The 19,441-nt window shown below is 40.8% G+C and overlaps 2 protein-coding genes across 2 annotated transcripts; one reads left to right on the top strand and one right to left on the bottom strand.

Moving 5' to 3' along the window:
- Window positions 1-593: 593 nt before the first annotated feature.
- LOC113692307 (calcium-dependent protein kinase 20) lies at window positions 594-6,147 on the top strand. Its single transcript, XM_027210698.2, has 7 exons — window positions 594-2,054; window positions 3,607-3,750; window positions 3,880-4,032; window positions 4,332-4,447; window positions 4,781-4,948; window positions 5,189-5,413; window positions 5,716-6,147. Exons 1-7 carry the CDS (start codon window positions 1,148-1,150, stop codon window positions 5,785-5,787), a joined length of 1,785 nt encoding a protein of 594 aa, XP_027066499.1. The 5' UTR covers window positions 594-1,147; the 3' UTR covers window positions 5,788-6,147.
- Window positions 6,148-9,139: 2,992 nt separating this feature from the next.
- On the bottom strand, window positions 9,140-11,416 carry LOC113692321 (uncharacterized). Its single transcript, XM_027210711.1, has one exon. It carries the CDS (start codon window positions 11,414-11,416, stop codon window positions 9,140-9,142), a length of 2,277 nt encoding a protein of 758 aa, XP_027066512.1.
- Window positions 11,417-19,441: the final 8,025 nt, after the last annotated feature.

The following is a 19,441-nucleotide window of genomic DNA, read 5'->3' as shown; positions in this document are numbered from 1 at the left end:
AACTTTATACATGAGGTTATCTTAATATCTGCCACAACTATTTGGTACTCTACCTTCCTTCCCCACAAAAAACACTACTGGTAGTGGTATTAGCATATTATCACCACCCAAAACTAATATTTGGAGCGAGCGCTAAATTTATTCCATTCTTTTTGTACTTAATTATGACTTCTACTTTTGATGTTATAAATAGATTATATAGTTATGATGAAGTGGGTAGTCAGCCTCTATTGATTTCAAAACTTTTAATAAATGCATATGATTGCAAGATCCATAAAAAACTTTTAATAAATCCATAAATAAATTCATGCATGCACGTCCCTGAGCCATGCAGTCTATGTACATGCGCACATGCAAAATAGTACTAATGAGTACATACTACCCATGAACCTACCCTTGTAATCCCAGAAGGATTTATCATCGTACTAGACCAGATAATCCCAAGCACAATGAGTTAGATCATAAGGTTACCGCGTATATTTGTCAAAAGTAGGTTGAATTCGGAGTTACATGGCGAATTTTAGCATAATTCTCTGCCTCTTTTCCAGCACACCACTTGGAAATGGAGCGTGAGAAAGTGTGGAGAGAAAAAAAAAAAAAAGTGTGCAAAAAAGGGGAGGCTTAAATTAGAAAATGATGTTTGATCTCCTCCATTTTCGTCTGCAAAACGCACTTTAGATTCCAACACCAACCGATCCATACATCTTCTCCTCCGAGTCAACTCGCCAACTAACTCTGTTTATTCGTCGTGTTTCTTGAGTTTTGCCTCCACAGCTTTTTCATTTCGTCTTTCATGCCCGTTTTGATACGTTGTTTGTATATATCTTCCTTGAAAAAATTACTGTGTTCTAGCTTTACCATTGTTTGGCAGCTTCAATTCTGTGTTTAGGGGTTTCTCTGTCCCTCAGATTGGTTGATATTAGGGCATCAAATCATCAAAATCTTGGAGTATATTGAGCTTGCTTGCTTTTAAGGAAGGATCAGAATTTTGGGTGTTTTCAGGCTTTCTTGAAGATTGAATTGATCTTTCCGCAAAGCTTTTTTTTTTCCCCCCCATTTTAGCCACAGAACTTTTAATGGGATCAAGAAGGGTATGTTCATATCATAGTGAGATTCAGGAGAGATAGAATTTACGGGCACAAATCTAATGGGGAATACATGCGTAGGACCCAATTTGGGGAACAATGGCTTCTTGCAATCTGTTACAGCCGCGGTCTGGAAAAATCGGCAACAGGGAACTCTGCCACCCCCAGAACAAGAAAAAAGTAGCAAGAATTCCGGTAAAAGCAACAAAGAAAATGAAAATTCAGTGGGATCAACTTCCAAAAAGTCAGAGTTTGAATCTAATGCATCTGATATCCGCAGTGTTCCGCCTGCACCGGTGAAGATAGACAGCGAGGAGCCACAGAAGCAGGCAGAAGCAGACGTGGAAGGCCTGAATAAGAAGACTAATAATGTTGATACCAGTAGTAACAAGCCTGCAGCTGAGGCTCCCAAACAGAAGCCTGCTCATTTCAAGAGAGTTTCTAGCGTGGGGCTTCAAGTTGAATCAGTGCTAGGACGAAAAACAGGGAATTTGAAGGAGATTTATAGTTTAGGGAGGAAATTAGGACAAGGGCAGTTTGGCACCACATTTTTATGTGTGGAGAAGGACTCAGGAAAGGAATACGCTTGTAAAACTATTGCTAAGAGGAAGCTGACTACGGAGGAGGATGTGGAGGATGTGAGGAGAGAAATTCAGATAATGCACCATTTGGCGGGGCACCCCAATGTGATATCTATAGTGGGAGCTTATGAGGACGCCATTGCTGTCCATGTTATCATGGAGCTCTGTTCAGGTGGGGAGCTTTTTGACAGAATAATACAGAGGGGGCATTATACAGAGAGGAAGGCTGCTGAGCTTGCAAGGATCATTGTTGGTGTTGTGGAAGCGTGCCACTCCTTAGGTGTTATGCATAGAGACTTGAAGCCTGAAAATTTTCTTTTTGTCAATGAGGAAGAGGAATCGCCACTTAAGACCATTGATTTTGGGCTCTCAATGTTCTTCAAACCAGGTAATTTCCTGCTTGCATTTTCCTCTTCAATTTCACAGTTGATTACCTTAACAATGAAATTTTGAAGGATTATGTGCTGAAAATCTGGCTCAAGCATCCTTGAAGAAGGTTATATTAGAATTACCGGTTCAGTTAGAACTACTTTAGTTGACCTTAGGTATGATACAAAGACAAGGCTCTGCAACTATTACAATTGGAATTTCTATTTAGTGTTGTAGACTAGCAAAAACAAGAAGTCCCAATGCCAATTGTTTACATGGTCAGAAAAACCATACCTAATGCTTCCAAGGCCTCAACCTGGATCTTGCTCCTAAGCAAGCCACTTTATGAGTGCTGGGCTAGTTACTACCAAGGCTCCGGCAAAGCAATAGCTTGACAGTGATTTCCTCCCTCATCTGTACATCTCTGTAACTGCTACCTTGGAGATCACTCCTGTGTTATTTTTTCTGCCCCACCTGTTGTTTTACTACATTACAGAACTTCTTTTAAGACGAAAGTTTTAATGACTGTCAGAATAGATTCTTCTTTGGCTAATTATACTTGGATTCTGATTCCTTCCTGTTGGGGGATTGCTGCTTCCATGTTCATCTCATAGGTAGATCATAAGCTCCTAAAACTTGTTTCTTTCCAGAGTTGCAACACTATCATGGCCAGAAGTGTGTAGGATAGAACTTTAGGCCATTAGTGTCAAGCCTAATCATCATCGGCTTTCTAAATTTTCTTGGAAAACTTGTACATAATTTACTTACATCTTAAAGTGTTATCTGATGCATACCCAATGGGAAGCCCAACACTTAGACAACAAAGTTATCTGATGTTATCAGATATGAATGTTATCTGATGCTGATCTGACTTTGCTGAACTAGCAAAGCACATTAGTGTGATCCCATCCAGTTTGAAAACTTTCGGGGAAAAAATTTTTTTTACTGTCCTTAAACAAATAGGAAAGAAAAGAAAATTTTGCTTCCCGTGTCATTTGCTGAAAGGTATACATACTCTGGGTGCTTTGAATTAGATGCTCGAATGGTACTTCTGGTGATGGCCTTTTATTTACATGGTGGCTATGAAGTGTAGTTTGTGAGGAACGGTAATTATTTGAACCGTAATACAACCAGATAGCCTACGACGACCCTCTTCTTTTTAACCTTTCCAATTCCACCTACAGAAATAAATAGCAGGACCTCAATCAATTCAATAGATGAAGTGGAACTTGTATTGTTTTCTACTCAATCGCAATGCAGCAGGAATAAGAATGGTCCTGGTGTCATACAAAATCATCTTTTAACCCCTTTCAATTACTCCACTAAAGATGATTCAAATTAATAACAATCCGTGTCTTCCTTGTGCCCTTGTAAACTAATGAAAGTTTGCCCAAAGTTCAACTTTGTGGTTATTTTAATCAGTCTACTTCATTTACGTTTGTGTCACTTTGTTGTTATTTAAGCAATTTTATTGCTGCATTAACATTGCCCAATCTTGCCTGAACGCACATATTTTTAGGCCACTTTTCCGCTTCTGGTTTGTTGAAGAACACCAAGTCTTATCTATGCAGGTGACACATTTTATGATGTGGTTGGAAGCCCTTATTATGTTGCTCCTGAAGTATTGCGGAAGAATTACGGTCCAGAATGTGATGTCTGGAGTGCTGGAGTCATCATCTATATATTGCTAAGTGGGGTGCCGCCTTTCTGGGATGGTGACTACTTCGTTTCTGAACCTGTTCTCATATTCACTCCATTGTTTACCTGACTTCTTCTCTTAAACTTTTCACTTTGTTTTTTTTTTTTTTTTTTTTTCTAATCCTGAAATTTATATGTTGGATCAGAAACGGAGCAAGGCATATTTGAGCAGGTCTTAAAAGGCGAACTTGACTTTGCTTCAGAACCTTGGCCTTCCATATCAGAAAGTGCGAAGGACCTTGTGAGAAAAATGCTTGTAAGAGACCCAAAAAAGCGGCTTAAAGCACATGAAGTTCTAAGTGAGTCTCCGGTGCTAAAGAGCTCGATCTATCTTTTTAAACTCTAGACCTCAACTATATATCTCGTTCACTCGACATTTCCATTCGAACGTCTTTCGTCATATTTCAATAAGATCCACAATTAAAAGAAAAGAAGAAACTGTCATGCACTCAAAATACCCAGTAGTGTGTTTGATATCCAACTACGATTTAGAAACTGAATAAAGAATTTCAGAAAAAGAAAGTGGCTCTAAATATTGGCCCATTTAACTCAACTCGGATTTTGCATTGCATGAAAAGAATGCATTTCCTTTTTGCAGGCCACCCATGGGTCCGAGTTGGCGGCATAGCTCCCGATCAGCCTCTTGATTCTGCTGTTCTAAGTCGGCTGAAACAATTTTCTGCAATGAACAAACTCAAGAAGATAGCTATTAGGGTAAGTTCTTCTTTTAATCCTTTTTAAACATGGGTGTTTGAGGAACACTATGAACCTCAGCAAAATTATGCTGGCATTGACTTGTTTCCACCGGATGCTCGGAGTACAGAGTTAAGTCGGTGGGACAGAGTATAGAGATCACTGGACATCTTTTAGTAACTTGTCTCTTTTATTCCTTGGTAATGACTCACTATTTGCATGGCGTTTTGGTCAATCACTCCAAATATTTCCGACTGATCAAAACCAGGATCCAATAGTTTGGTAAACATGCACAATGCTTTGAAGCAATCATGCTAAAATTTGGTGCTCTGGCTTACAAATCTTGTCTGTCAGGTCATTGCTGAAAGTCTGTCTGAAGAGGAAATTGCAGGGCTCAAACAAATGTTCAAAATGATAGACGTGGATAATAGTGGACAAATTACATTGGAGGAACTCAAGAATGGTTTGGAAAGAGTGGGGGCTAATCTTCGGGATTCAGAAATAATATCCCTGATGCAAGCTGTAAGCACAAGCAGTTGAAAAGCTTTTTTTTTTTTTTTCTTCTTCTTTTAGAATTTTGACATAGTAGTATTCTAGTGTCTTTTTTTCATTTTGAACTTCGCTGTTTTCCAAATCAACTAACTTAAGGCTATCCTTATTGAGCTTCTAGTATAGAGCAATAAACAAGCAAGCAAGCATTTCTGGCACTCGACGTCGTCTCCGTGATTTTACTAAAATGCAGTGTTTATTTGGACCATGCAGGCAGATGTTGACAATAGTGGTACCATAGATTATGGGGAATTCGTAGCAGCAATGCTCCATCTGAACAAGATCCAGAAGGAGGATCACATGTACGCAGCATTTTCATATTTTGACAAAGATGGAAGCGGGTACATTACAAAAGATGAGCTCCAACAGGCTTGTGAGAAGTTCGGAATGGGAGATGTTCACCTTGACGAAATTATCCATGAAGTTGATAAGGATAATGTATGGCATGCATCCTCGTCCAATGGCAGATTATATGCTGTGATGTGTGTGTGTGTGTGTTGACATATGCATATCATCGAATATGTTACTAGCCGTAGACAGTAACTGATATTCTTTTGGAACTGAGGAAAGTTTTATGAGTAAATCTTATACACACTGACTGACTGATAGTATATACACTGTGCACGACACGTGTTAAATTCGGATTATGTGTCATGCATCCAATAGTTTCTTCAAATTTTACACCGTTGATATTTTCTTATATATTTTGTGTTGCTTTTTTATCCTTTTTTTCTTCCCAGGATGGGCGAATTGATTACAATGAATTTGCGGCGATGATGCAAGACACCGGTTTTGGAAGAGCAGGATCATAAAAAAGAAAAAGTGTAAGCAATACGTGCATTTAGAAATTGTAGTACATGGAGTTTAAATGCATCGCTTCCAATAGTTAAGTATGTGTTATCTGTGCTAGCAAGCATGTTCACATGTACACGTGAACAGACAAAAATCTAACTCCATTGTGTTTTGTAAAGTTTAGTGGAGCTTTGGAGAGTGAGGAGTAAAAGTTTTTTTTTTTTTTTTGTGTGAAAATAATCATATCCTAGCCAGTAGCCAGTAGACAGTAGCCGGTAGCCGGTAGCCGGTAGCCACTAGCCAGTCTTGTTTAATTAGTTCCTGTGTTGTTATTGTGCACTAGATATAACAGCTTGTAATCTTGTCATGCTTCTGCTGCTTGGGCTTTGTGTGTGTGTGTGTGTGTGTTTAATTGAGGGTGCAAACTCGTGGAGGAGGAGCATCAAGCATGCTGATGATGATGGTTAGAGAATCAATCATGTTGGTTGTCTCAGGTCCAACTTCATTATGTTGGTCTAGTCTTGTAGATTGGCACGCATCATTAAATATTCTGAATGAATGACTACGTAGTAAACGTAACAATAACACGAGAGAGTTTGAGAAAGATGAGATATGAATATATTCATGAGAGTCTCCTCCATCCATCTTTCTCTCGCCTTACCATCCATTGCCATTGGATGGACCGACTACAGGCGTCTGGCAGGTATGCCTCTGTCAGAGCCCTAGGTCAGAAATTGGGGAAAATTGCTGAGTCGGTTAGAGAGGGAGAGGAGAATTGGGAAAAACAGAATGCGAGAGAGAGGAGAGAGAGTAGACGTTAACTGGGGAGATAACAAATTTGTTATATCTTTTCTTAAGCTTGATTCTATTACAAGCTTACTATTTATAACCGGCCTAATCAGTAGAAAATCAATACACGTGAAATACAAACATAACTAACTAACAACATTAGTCCCACGGCACCGTTTTGGCCCAACGACTTATTCCTAAAACGCAGACTTCAGTGAATGAAACGGTATAATTCGCCTAGGTCCCTGACAATCCCTTCCTCATAAAGAAAGCTTGTCCTCAAGCTTTGAAATCTGGAAATATTTTATCAATGAAGCTCTTATCTTCCCAGGAGGCCTCAGAGTCCGGAAGATGGTTCCACTTGATCAAATATTGTATTACAGGTTGAGAATCCCTCATGGTTACCCTACGCTTCATCACTTTCTCAGGCTGCAGCAAACACTGATCAGTTGCATCAAGCTCGGGTAAGACAGGTACAGCTGACTGAGCATCACCAATCTTTCTTTTAAGCAGCGAAACATGGAATACCGGATGAACTCTAGCTCCGGGTGGCAATTGTAACTTATAAGCTACGGTTCTTACCTTTTCAATGATGCGAAAAGGTCCAAAGTACTTGGCGGACAGCTTAAGGTTCTTTCGGATTGCTATAGTCTGTTGTCTATACGGCTGCAATTTAAGGAAAACCCACTCTCCTACTTGCAGAGTCCTCTCGGAGCGATGTTTGTCCGCATAGTGTTTCATCCGATTCTGCGCTTTGGCCAAATTCTCCTTGATCAATGATGTGATCTGTAGTCGTTCTTGCACCATGTCCGCCGCAGCTGGAATCACACTATCGTGGAAAGGTCCCAAGGGAATGTGAGCTGGTTTGTACCCGTATAGTGCTTCGAAGGGGGAAAGTTGTAAACTGGTGTGGAAGTTTGTGTTGTACCAGAACTCCGCCATTGACAGCCAAACACTCCACTGCGTTGGGTGCTCACTACACATACATCTGAGATATGTTTCCAGGCATTGGTTAACTCGCTAGCTTTGCCCATCCGTTTGTGGGTGATAGGAGGAACTATATCGAAGTCTGGTCCCCAGTAACTTGAACAGCTCCTGCCAAAATCCACTAAGAAACACCCGGTCTCGATCAGATACGATAACTTCTGGTAAGCCATGGAGTTTATACACATTATCAAGAAACACTGCGGCCACTTGTTGAGCTGAATACGGGTGAGAGAGGCGCATAAAATGGCTGAACTTGGTGAAACGATCCACTACCACGAATATCGTATCAAACCCCTGAGATAAGGGTAACTGTTCGATGAAATCGATAGTTATTTGGGACCACGCCTGCTGAGGAACCGGTAGTGGTTGGAGCAAGCCGGGATATGGGACGTTTTCGTGCTTACTCCTTTGGCACACATCACATGATCTCACAAACTGTATGACGTCTTTCTTAATGCCCGGCCAGTAAAACAGCGCTTACACCCTTTGCAGGTAGCCCCTCTGGCCGGAATGTCCCCCAACGGCAGATGCATGCAATGCCCTGATAAGGTTGTCTCTGATTTCACATGAGGTGCCCACATACAATTTACCTTTGAACTTCAACAGTCCCTTGTCCAATTGGTAGTCCGAGTTGGAGGAAGGATCTAGCAACAGTTGTGGAATAAGATCTTGAGCTATAGCATCTCCTGTGTAGCTGTCTAGCAGATCCTGTACCCATGCTGGTTGAGCAGAAGAAATAGCATTCAAAGTTCCATATTTGGTTGAAGGTGCGGCACTCTGATCAACCATTCGTCGTCTAGATAATGCGCCTGCCACTCCGTTGTCAATGCCTTTCTTATATTGGATCTCGTAGTCCAAGCCTAACAACTTGATTAGCCATTTATGTTGCAACGGGTGTGTAAGTCGCTGTTCCAGCAGGTATTTGAGAGCCTGGTGGTCCGTTCGAATGATGAAGCGATGGCCGACCAAATAGTGTTTCCATTTGGTGATAGCCAACACCAACGCCAGGAGCTCCTTCTCGTATACCGACATTCCCAAGTTCTGATTTGCGAGAGCTTTGCTGAGGAATGCTATGGGATGCCCCTGTTGCATCAGGACATCCCCAATTCCCACTCCGCAGGCATCCGTTTCAACAACAAAATGTATCTCAAAGTCGGGCATGCTCAGTACTGGGGCCGTCGTCATGGCTTTCTTTAAGTCTTGGAAAGCCATCTGAGCTTCAGAATTCCATACAAACCCGTCCTTCTTTAACAGCTGCGTCAACGGTTTACTGATAACCCCATATCCCTTGATGAATCTTCTATAATACCCGGTTAATCCCAAAAATCCTCTCAACTCTTTCACAGATTGTCGTGCCGGCCAGGAAAGTATGCAATCTACCTTAGAGCTGTCCATGCTTACACCTTTTCCAGATATCACATGTCCCAAATACACCACTGAAGTTTGGGCAAAGGAGCATTTAGATCGTTTGCAGAACAATTGGTTGTCAGCCAGGACTCCAAGGACGATTTGGAGATGCTGAACATGCGACTCGAGGGTGGGGCTATATACCAGGATATCGTCAAAAAATACTAACACAAATTTCCTCATGTAAGGCTAAAAAATGCGGTTCATCAAGGCTTGAAAGGTAGCCGGAGCGTTCGTCAAACCAAATGGCATGACCAAAAACTCGAAGTGACCATGATGCGTCTGGAAGGCAGTTTTGTACGTGTCCATTGCCTTAACTCTGAGTTGGTGGTAACCAGCCCTCAGGTCCAGCTTAGACATATACTTTGTCCCATGCAATTCATTTAGGAGTTCATCTATATTCGGTATGGGAAATTGGTCCTTAACCGTCAACTCGTTTAACTTCCGATAATCCACACATAACCTCCATGAGTTGTCTTTCTTCTTGACCAGCAACACCGGAGAGGCAAAAGGACTGCTGCTATAAGTAACGATACCGCTAGAGAGCATTTCAGCCACTTGCTTCTCTATTTCGGTTTTGTGTGCATGAGGGTACCTATAAGGCTTAAGTTTGAAGGGTTCCGCTCCCGGTTTGAGATTGATTTGGTGATCCAACTCTCTTTCCGGTGGTAGACCTGTCGGGATGGCGAACACTTGTGAATACTGTCGCAGAACCGCTTCTACCTGTTCAGGGACATCTACTTGCTGGTGCTGCTGTGATTCAGCTTGTAAGGCTACACAATGCCTGCGTTTTTCTTCTATAAAAGTCCTGAGGTCCTTGCCCCTTACCAATTCCATCACAGGCTGGTTGACAAGCCCCTGTAAGTGTAACAAACTCCCACTACTACTGAGGGAAATGCTGAGGCTGTGGAAATCAAACGTAATAGGCCTGAACTGGTACATCCAATCTACCCCTAAGATAATGTCCCAAGTCCCTAATTCCATTACCTTCAGGTCAAATTGAAATTGATAGTCCTGTATCAACCACTGGACTCCTGGACAAACTGCGCCACTAGTGATATCAGTCCCATCTGCCAACGTGATTGTGAAAGGAGTCACCTCGCAGTGAGGTAAATACAAAGCTTTAGCAAGTCCAAAATGAATGAAGCTGTTCGAAGCCCCAGTGTCCACCAGGATTTTTATTGGTAGTCCTCCCATGTTACCTCGCAGTATTATAGACTTCCTGCTCATGGCATCATTCAAAGTATTTAGAGAAACCTCTGCTAGTTCACCAACTCTCCCAGTGTTTTCTTCTTGTTCCACTTCAGCGTCTTCAAAATCTGTTTCTTCCCCTTCCTCAAGATCCAAGCAATTCAAGTTCCCTGTCCTACATCGGTGCCCCGCGCCAAATTTTTCACCACACCTATAGCATAGACCGTGTTTGCGCCTATGTTGGATGTCCTCAGCCGAGACCTTATTAAACTCCCTAGCCACGTTTTCCTGCTTGTTATTGTTGGGAGTAATGGCTGGAATACGGTAGGAGCTGGAAGACCTCTGTCCACTAGATATATTCTTAGACAGCCCAAACCTGGATTCCAACATCATTTTTCCAGCATTTCGCGAGTGCTTTGCTTGCACTTCTAAGGAACACTCTTGTAATTCAGCTACTTCGAAGGCCTTGGCCAGTGTTTGTGGCTTAAACATCTTCACCATTGGTCTAATTTCCTCCTTCAACCCACTGATAAAACTGGAGACAAAATAAAGCTCATCGAGTTTCGGATTTCTAAGCAACATGAGAGTTTTAAGCTCCTCAAATTTCTCCTCATATTCCTCTACCACCCCCTTTTGTTGAAGTTTATTGAATTCTTCTATCACATCTCGAGAGCCTTTACCGGAAAATCTTTCACACAATAAATCGCTAAATTCTGCCCAGGAGAGTTGAGGCCTTTCAAGTTTCACGCCTTGAAACCAGTTGTCGGCCTTCCCCTCGAGGAACATTTCTACCATCTCTACTTTTTGGTTATCAGGAATCTGGTAATTCGTAAAATATTTCTGACATTTCCTAAGCCATTCCCTAGGATTACCAGCAGCAAACATAGGCATTTCCAATCTTGGCAAAATAGGGGTGAATTGCTTACTTCGGTTCTCTGGTGGTGCGAATTGAGCACCATTCGGATTCCCCAGCTTCATGTGCGGAGGTGGAGTTGGTAATAGCAGCTCCGAACTCCTCGTTTCCAGCTCTGCGCATCCTTTCTCCTTCAACATTGCGGTCAGTAGGCTGTTGAACTTCAGCTCAATGGAGTCAAACCTCTGATTCAAGCTTCCTACGAGCGCTTCCAGCCGCGAACTCCTCTGCTCTAATTCTTCCTGAAACTGGTGTTGGCACGCAGCTTGTACGCTGGCCACCGAATCCACCATCTCCTGCAGGCGAGCTTCCTGCTTCTTGAGCTGATCTTCCAATGTACGAAATCTGGTACTCTCCGCCATTTCCAGTGTCTTCGCAGCCAAGGATCGGCTGCTCTGATACCAGATGTCAGAGTCCTAGGTCAGAAATTGGGGAAAATTGCTGAGTCGGTTAGAGAGGGCGAGGAGAATTGGGAAAAACAGAATGCGAGGAAGAGGAGAGAGAGTAGACGTTAACTGGGGAGAGAACAAATTTGTTATATCTTTTCTTAAGCTTGATTCTATTACAAGCTTACTATTTATAACCGGCCTAATCAGTAGAAAATCAATACACGTGAAATGCAAACATAACTAACTAACAACATTAGTCCCACGGCACCGTTTTGGTCCAACGACTTATTCCTAAAACGCAGACTTCAGTGAATGAAACGGTATAATTCGCCTAGGTCCCTGACAGCCTCCTCATGTCTGGTGCGGACCGGTGCTTTCCAGGCAGTTTTTTTTTTTTTTTTTATAAAAAATTTTTACTTGCGGTGTTTTTTATATGTACAAAAAAAAAAAAGAAAAAAAAAGCAGCAGATTACATGTATGCTACTGACTCATTGTGAGAGATCACACTGGATCCTTTTTCTTCTTAATAATGAGTTCTATCATGTTGACCTTCTCCATCAATCAATAATCCTCAAGAAAAAGAAAGACAACTTTTTCCTTTCCTTCTTAATTGCTACCATATATCATACCGCAATTTCGGTCGTAAGAAAGGTACTATCGGACTGCTGAACCTCATTAATTGATGTGAAAATGATTCTAGTTACTAGAGGATAAGCACAGTAGTAGTACATGGTAAACATTTACTTTCTTTTTTCTTTTTTCTGGGGGGTGGGGGGGGACGTGGAGGGGCTCCCCCGGGGACACGTGGAAGACTGAAACAGTAGCGTGTCAAATATCTACCCTGAGTGAGTCTGAGACGGAATTGATGTATTGTTACGGTTTAAATTCCAGACACAGAGAGCAGGAGCAGATATTTGTTACGGATAGGGTACTTTTTGGCCTCTTCTCACTGCAATTATATATGAACAAAGCACACCTTTTCATCCATCACATGATACCACTTCAGCTGCACATGACACCTAACCTAACACCCCCATCTCATCAATTTCCAAAACCTTTTTTTTTTTCATCCTTCATTGTCAATACCTTTCTGAAGAAGACGTACAAGGTAAAATTGTGTGAAATCTCAAAAATTATTTATTTCACTTTCTTCCTGCATTACATGGACCATTTCTCAATTCTGTTATGGAGTTATATCCGTTAGAACAGAGACTGAAAGAGACGGACGGGGGCAGGAGAAGATGAGGATGAGCTATTGCTAGATAAAGCAAGCCCCTTTTTTTTTTCCTGGATTGCTTTATCCCGTGACAGACCAGACCACATAATATGCTTCACAAGGTCACAACTTTTTCAGACGCACCGTGCATTTCACTGTGTGTTGTGTGTGTGTGTGCGTGCGTGCTTTCTAATGGTTTGCATCATCATGACAACTCAAATAGCTGCTTCCTTCTCATCTTCAAAAATTCCAGGATGAAGTGCCTAAGTTAACAATGGTGGATGCAAATATCTATTGTCGGTTCGGGACTTGTAATTGGCCTAACGATGCATGTCATCATGGTACAACTATTGGGACCGGCCCACGGAGAGTTGCAAATCTTGCGGATCGTCTTGTCTGCTTGACATCGATCGATATAGTAGTAGTAATGCAATCGATTGATTTTTTTTTTTTTATATATATATATATATAAAAAGGTCCACCAATACCATTGGTGTTGATGCATTTTGCAAGTGGCTTTAATTGAGAGATCTACTCTCCCTCGATATAGTAGTTATTTTTTTGAAAGTAAAATATGGATGAACACGAGCAATGCAGTTCTTCGTGGTTCAACGAGCCACTAATTATAACCATTTTCGGTAGTAAATTGTAACTTCTCAAATATTTTAAAAATCAACTTAACCAATAGAATTATTAATAATCAAGAAATCTCTGATCCGACTTTTAAATCCTCCGTATTTTTTTTCTTTTCTTGTAAAATATAGAGTCTAGAATCTTCCTGATTTGAGGGGCGCTGATATTGTTGAGCTATTCCAAAGCAATAGATTGGGCTAATCTTAACCCCTTTCATAACTCACAGTTTTTTGTATGAGTGTTTCGATAAATGGACCCTGCGAAGACACTTCAAAAGCCGGCAACTTTTGAAGTGCTCCGCAGCACTTAACTACTAAACCCCCCAAACCCCCCCAAGCGATGTGGGAACTTAACCCCACAGGGTGCCCTGCTGCTAAGAAGTAAAGACCCCCCAGACTCCCCGAGACAGGTTTTTCCCTTTCATAACTCACAGTTTTTTGTATGAGTGTTTCGATAAATGGACCCTGCGAAGACACTTCAAAAGCCGGCAACTTTTGAAGTGCTCCGCAGCACTTAACTACTAAACCCCCCAAACCCCCCCAAGCGATGTGGGAACTTACTAAAGTAAAAAATCTGTGACGCAACCGGTGTCATTTTCCATCACTTGATTGGGGGTCCCCTAAAATACATATGTATATCCATATCGACACACTAACTACTGTAAAGAAAGGTTGATCGACAGTCCAATCCTCATCAGAGATACGTGATCTTTTAAGTGACGTGGAAGCTTCAGGAGGAGACAAAGTGATCTTGTAAGTGACGTGGAAGCTTCAGGAGGAGAGAAATTGATGCAGATTCCAGATGTCTATCCCAGAAAAAGCATAGTCGTCGTCATGTGAGCTGTGTCCTGGAGGGTGCAGACCTAAAGTGTCATGTTCTACACGTGGCCTCTACTCTCACCGGTTGTAGAGCTAATTCGCCCCGAATCGCTCGCTCCGCACAAAACAATACCAAATTCAGCTTTTTCTTCAAAGTGCGTCCACCACCGCAGACCCACTAGCCACCGTGCAGTGCCGTCCTTGTCACGTGCCTCAACCAGTCCATCGGACGGCACCGCCCATTAGACTCAGCCTGTCAGTAGGTAAATTGCGCTATCACTTTTCACGGAAAGGGGGAGTGGCAGCTAGCTAGATATATGTTTGTCTTGCTCCATGCATTAAACTAAAGCCTTGGACGGACCCAAGCGCCTAGTGGGATCCAGGTCCATATTTTTCATCAGATATTCATATGCCAAATTTGGTTTTCTGAATTTTCATGAACTGCATACCCAATATTGCCAATGCGAATAGGGAACATTATCTTGCACATTGAAATTATTCCCCACGCCCAAAAAAAGAAAAAAAAAAAAGTGAAGGCACTTATTCATCAACAATCATAAATAATACACACACTACCTAAGGGAAACCCACAGCTCAATTCAAAATACATGCTGACTTTCAGGTTACACTGAGAACCTTAAATAGTACACACACACCACTCACGATCGATGTGAGAAGGCACTTATTCACTTACATTTTTTCTAGCTTGTGGGATTTTTGAGTTAGCCGCTGTCCCAGCACGTAGGAGAGGGTTGGATTAAATATTTGTGCCATATTGTAATACCTGACATATTATACATATGCGCGCAGACTACAAAGTATTGTGGTTATGATCGATGTGTTGATCCGGTAGTACAAAATAATTTGTCATATTAATTGAACAAGAACAGGCAATGCAGCATGGTACGTGCATAATCCCTTTCGCATAAAAACCAAAAGTTGGCAGTGAAGGTACGTGGAATCGGTTGCCCATATACTATATCCTTTGACTCTCGCCCGATGCAGATTTCAGACTATTTCATACCAGCATAAGCTACCCGTGCATGTTGAACAAAGGTGTTTGCTTTCTTTTGTTCTACGCCTATAATGCTGGTGCTATTATCCAAGAATGTAAAGGAGAGAAGTAATACCGATTTAGTCACCTAGTATGCGTGCTGTGGCTTGTTTTTTTTTTTTTTTTTGGACTATTTGAGATTCACTAATACTCACATAAACTTAAAGACGTTGTTGGATCACGCAGCAATAGATGTTCATTAGATAGGCAGTCTACAAAGCCTTGTTCTGAGTCACAATTTCCGACATTCTCTTTCGTTCTTCAACCAATAATTTGAACAGTTCAATTTAATGTCACTCTTGCAGGGGTGCTTATAGTTGCAACACCGAACTATTGCAGTATTTAGGGCCTGTTTAGAAGGCCTGTTTTTTACCAAGTTTTTTAATAACTTGTGCTACAGGAACTCCCAAAACTTATCAAAGTTTTTAACCTATACACTTAAAATATCCAAAACACAACAAAAAAAAATTCCCTTCCCCTTTTCTTTTTCTTCCTCCCCCACCACCACCTCCGGCGCCGATTTCCGATGCCCATGCCGGTGCCGGTCTTCTTTTTTTTTTTTCCCTTTTTTTCCCTTTCCCCCTCTTCCTCCCCTCTTGTCTTTTTTTTTCTCTGTGCGTCTCCCCCATTTCCTCCCCCACCTCTCTGTGAAAAAAAAAAAAGAAAGAAAAGAAAGATGGTGAGAAGCAGGAAGGGGAACAGGAGAGGCGAGGAGTGGCGGGGCAGAGATGGTGGAGGGGGGAGGGGAAGGTGAGGCAGAGGGGGTGGCGGGGCAGGGGAGGAGAAAGGGAAAGGGAGGAGAGGAGGGGCGACGGGAAGAGGGGAGGAGAAAGGGAAAGGGAGGAGAGGGGTGTCGGGAGGTGGCATTGGTGGAGTTGCTGCTGGGGGTGGCGGAGGTAACGGGGAAGGGGGAGGGGGAACAAGAAGAAGAAGAAAAGAAAAAGGAAAGAAAGAAAAAGAAAATGAAAAAAAAGTTTTTCACCAAGTCAATATATGTATGTATGCGTGTGTGTGTGTGTGTGTGTGTGTATATATATATATATGAAAGAAAATGAAATACTGCCTTGTTTTGATTGTGATTTTCTGTAGAAAAATTTCTACTTTTTTATTTCACATATATCAAATTGTTACAGTATTTTTTTACAAAAATTTCTAAAAATAGCAATTCAAATGAATTTTTGTCGTCCGCCTCTATTTTTCTTTTTCTTTTTCTTGTTACTAATTCTTTCAAGCACACTTTACTCGTCAAGCCGCCTTCTGGGAAGGTGAAAAGAAAAGCAAAACAAAGAAACATCCTCCGAATACCTTTATTCTGGATTCATATGAAACTCTCTAAAATTGATGATACACTGGTTGGAGTAACTCTGGCAGAAAAACCGGAACATTTTTTCAGTTCACTCTCTGATCCGAGTTTAAAAATATTGGTTTAAAGTAGAACTTGAGAACAGATCAATGTTGGCAAACGGGTAACAAACTTGGATTTGTTTTCCCCAAAAATAATAAAAAATGAATTTCTTTTGCTTTTTATGGAATTTTTGCCGAGGAAAAAATTATTAATTACAGGGGTTGTGAAAAAAAAAATGACTTGGTACGACAGGTGTCAACGTTTGAGGATCTGGCGTCGCCAGGCAGCCCACCAGGCAAATATGGCAACTGGAAGCTTTGTCAATCCGCATAACCACCAAAAATGTCCTTTTGGGGCCACTCCGGCCCTCCGTGCTGGTTCTAATCTTGATTCCCAGACAGCTAATAGCCACCCATTTTATAAGGACCAGTCTCCGTCAAGGGTTAAGTCCTTGCTTATAATTTTCTTTAACCTGTATGAAATTTAACTCTGCAATGATCATATCATGATTCATGGATTCATTTATGCATGCATGGTTGCGTACGCATTAGAGCTCCATGGCTCGATATCGGTTCGTTCGTAGCCCAAGTTTTCAAGATGCTGACTGCTGAGGAATTGAAGTCGCTTCTTTCGCTATAACGAAGACCAGTTTAGTGTAGTCAATTGGAACTTGGACGTGCCTACGTTGCAAAACTTCGGCCCGATTTTTTTTTTTAAATAGAAAAGATCGTCTCAGTCAATAAATCTACACTAACTAACGACAAAAAAATAAGCTTGACTAATCAGCAGGTTTGAACACGGTTTTTTAGGAAAAACAAGAGAAAAAACCCGCAACGAATCTTCTGTCCCATATCTTGTGTCACTCTCTGTCCCACTTTTTTTATTATATTATTATTTTTCCTTTATAAATATCATGTTTTAGTTCTTTTTTATTTCCTTAAGATCCAATAACTATTAACTGAGTAATACACAAAATTTAATAAACTCAAAAAATCAAAATGCATAAAAAATGAGATTTTTTACGAATTTTCTGTTGTATTTTTTAATTTTCTATTATATATTATTTTTTTGAAGTTACTGTATTTATTTTTTATTTAATTAATAGTTATTGAATTTTAAGGAAGCAAAAAAGAACTAAAACGTGATGTTTATGCAGGAGAAATAACAATATAATAAAAAGTGGGACAGAGAGTGACACAGAATGTGAGACAGAAGATTCATTACGAAAATTCCCCCGTCACTTTAGACTTGAATATAACAACTACTCTCCACGAGCTTAAATGGTAACCCCCGAGTTTTTAGGAAGTTTAGCTGGCAAGCTGTACAAACATTTCTCTTTTCTTTGTTCTGTCAAAAACAGGATGGCTGAGACTGCAAATTAACCTTTTTCTCAAAGTAGCAGGTGCAAATTTTTTACGACATTGAGAAAAAAAGAAAGATCAAGTAGTACTTGTTAAGCCAAATAGTGATAACAATTTCAGAGTGGCAATTATGATGACGACAATCATGATGAAATTGTGATGAAACCCCAAAAAAAAAAAAAAGAAAAAAGAAAAAGGAGGGAGAGAGAGATATTCACAAGAAATGATTATGTTTTTGCTGCATTATGATGGCTGCTGGCTAGCTAGCTAGCTAGTACCTCGTTACGGCCTTACGGAATGGAATACTTGCAAACCAAAAAAAAAAAAAAAAACCGCAGTGGAAATCCGGACGGAAGGACAAGTACGTGTGAGAGTGCAAAGCTCCAAACATGGATGGGTGCCCTAGTGCAGAGGTAACCTGAGAGGCTGAGATCAAACGACGGCCTCACCTTTAATGGGCAAAGGAAGCCGCGGAGAAAGGACCTCCTCTTAATTTTTCTCTTGCAATCTGGTTCCCGTCATGGGTCGCGGTCCACGATTTTGATAATTAATAAAGAAGGCGGTATTGCTGAGCCGGATGAGGTTAACTGACCATTAATGCTAAAAGCTGAATTCATCGCGAATTTGCCTCGTAGTAACTCGAAGTTGATTGGAGTCCATGAGCGGGCGTCCTTCGCACAGTTTCCACACCAAAAAAAAAAGAAGGAACAGCAAATGCGTCCGAACACGTGTACCGTGCTGATGACTAATTGGCTTTCAGCGAATGTGACGTGCATGATGATTGATGCTTGCCTTGGTTCATCTTGAATATTATCACATCTGCTTAACATGTCAAGTAGTTTTCAGTATGCAATGGTGTTGTATTGTACGAATGTGGAGCTATGCGAACCGGCCTCCAATTAAAAATAGATTTAATCATATCGCTTAAGTAAATTAATTGGGTTTGTTTGGATCGTAAATTATTATCTGTTTCGATCGCCAGCGTATTTTTTAACCACCACGTAGATTACATCCAAAATGTGTTATAGTTTTTTTTTTTGCAAAAAAAAATTTATCTCAAATAATCTATTATCCAAATAATTTTGAAAATGTTTCACATTAAGCTATACGAGTTCTGAATATGAATCTGTGAAGACACAATATGAAAAAATTCTATCTGTGTGACAATTAATTCTCTTTTTTACACTAATTTAATTCATATGGATAAAATTGATATTGGTAGAATAGAAAGGAAGTGTAAGAACAAACAATATTGTTCATGTGATCTTAAAAATGCTAAATGAAAGCCTGAATGATGGTATTTAATGAGATCCTTTTCTGATTAGTTGAAGATTTGATAAACAGCGAGGTCACGTATTTGAATTTCGGAAATTGTATGTCCTTTGCCAAGACGAACTTCATGATTTTAGAATTTTATGTCCTCTACAATTCACGATCCCAATAAAACCACCCTTACTTCACTCCATGATTTTGAAATTTTATGTCCTCTGCGATTCATGATCCCTATAAAATCCACTCCTACTCTTGCAATTTGAATGAGCATAAGAGAAGACTCAAAGATTAACTTTTTA

Source organism: Coffea arabica, chromosome 6c, assembly GCF_036785885.1.
Source record: "Coffea arabica cultivar ET-39 chromosome 6c, Coffea Arabica ET-39 HiFi, whole genome shotgun sequence".
Taxonomy (NCBI): Eukaryota; Viridiplantae; Streptophyta; class Magnoliopsida; order Gentianales; family Rubiaceae; genus Coffea; species Coffea arabica.
Note: the sequence above shows the minus strand (reverse complement) of the source record. Positions and strands in the feature narration are given on the sequence as shown.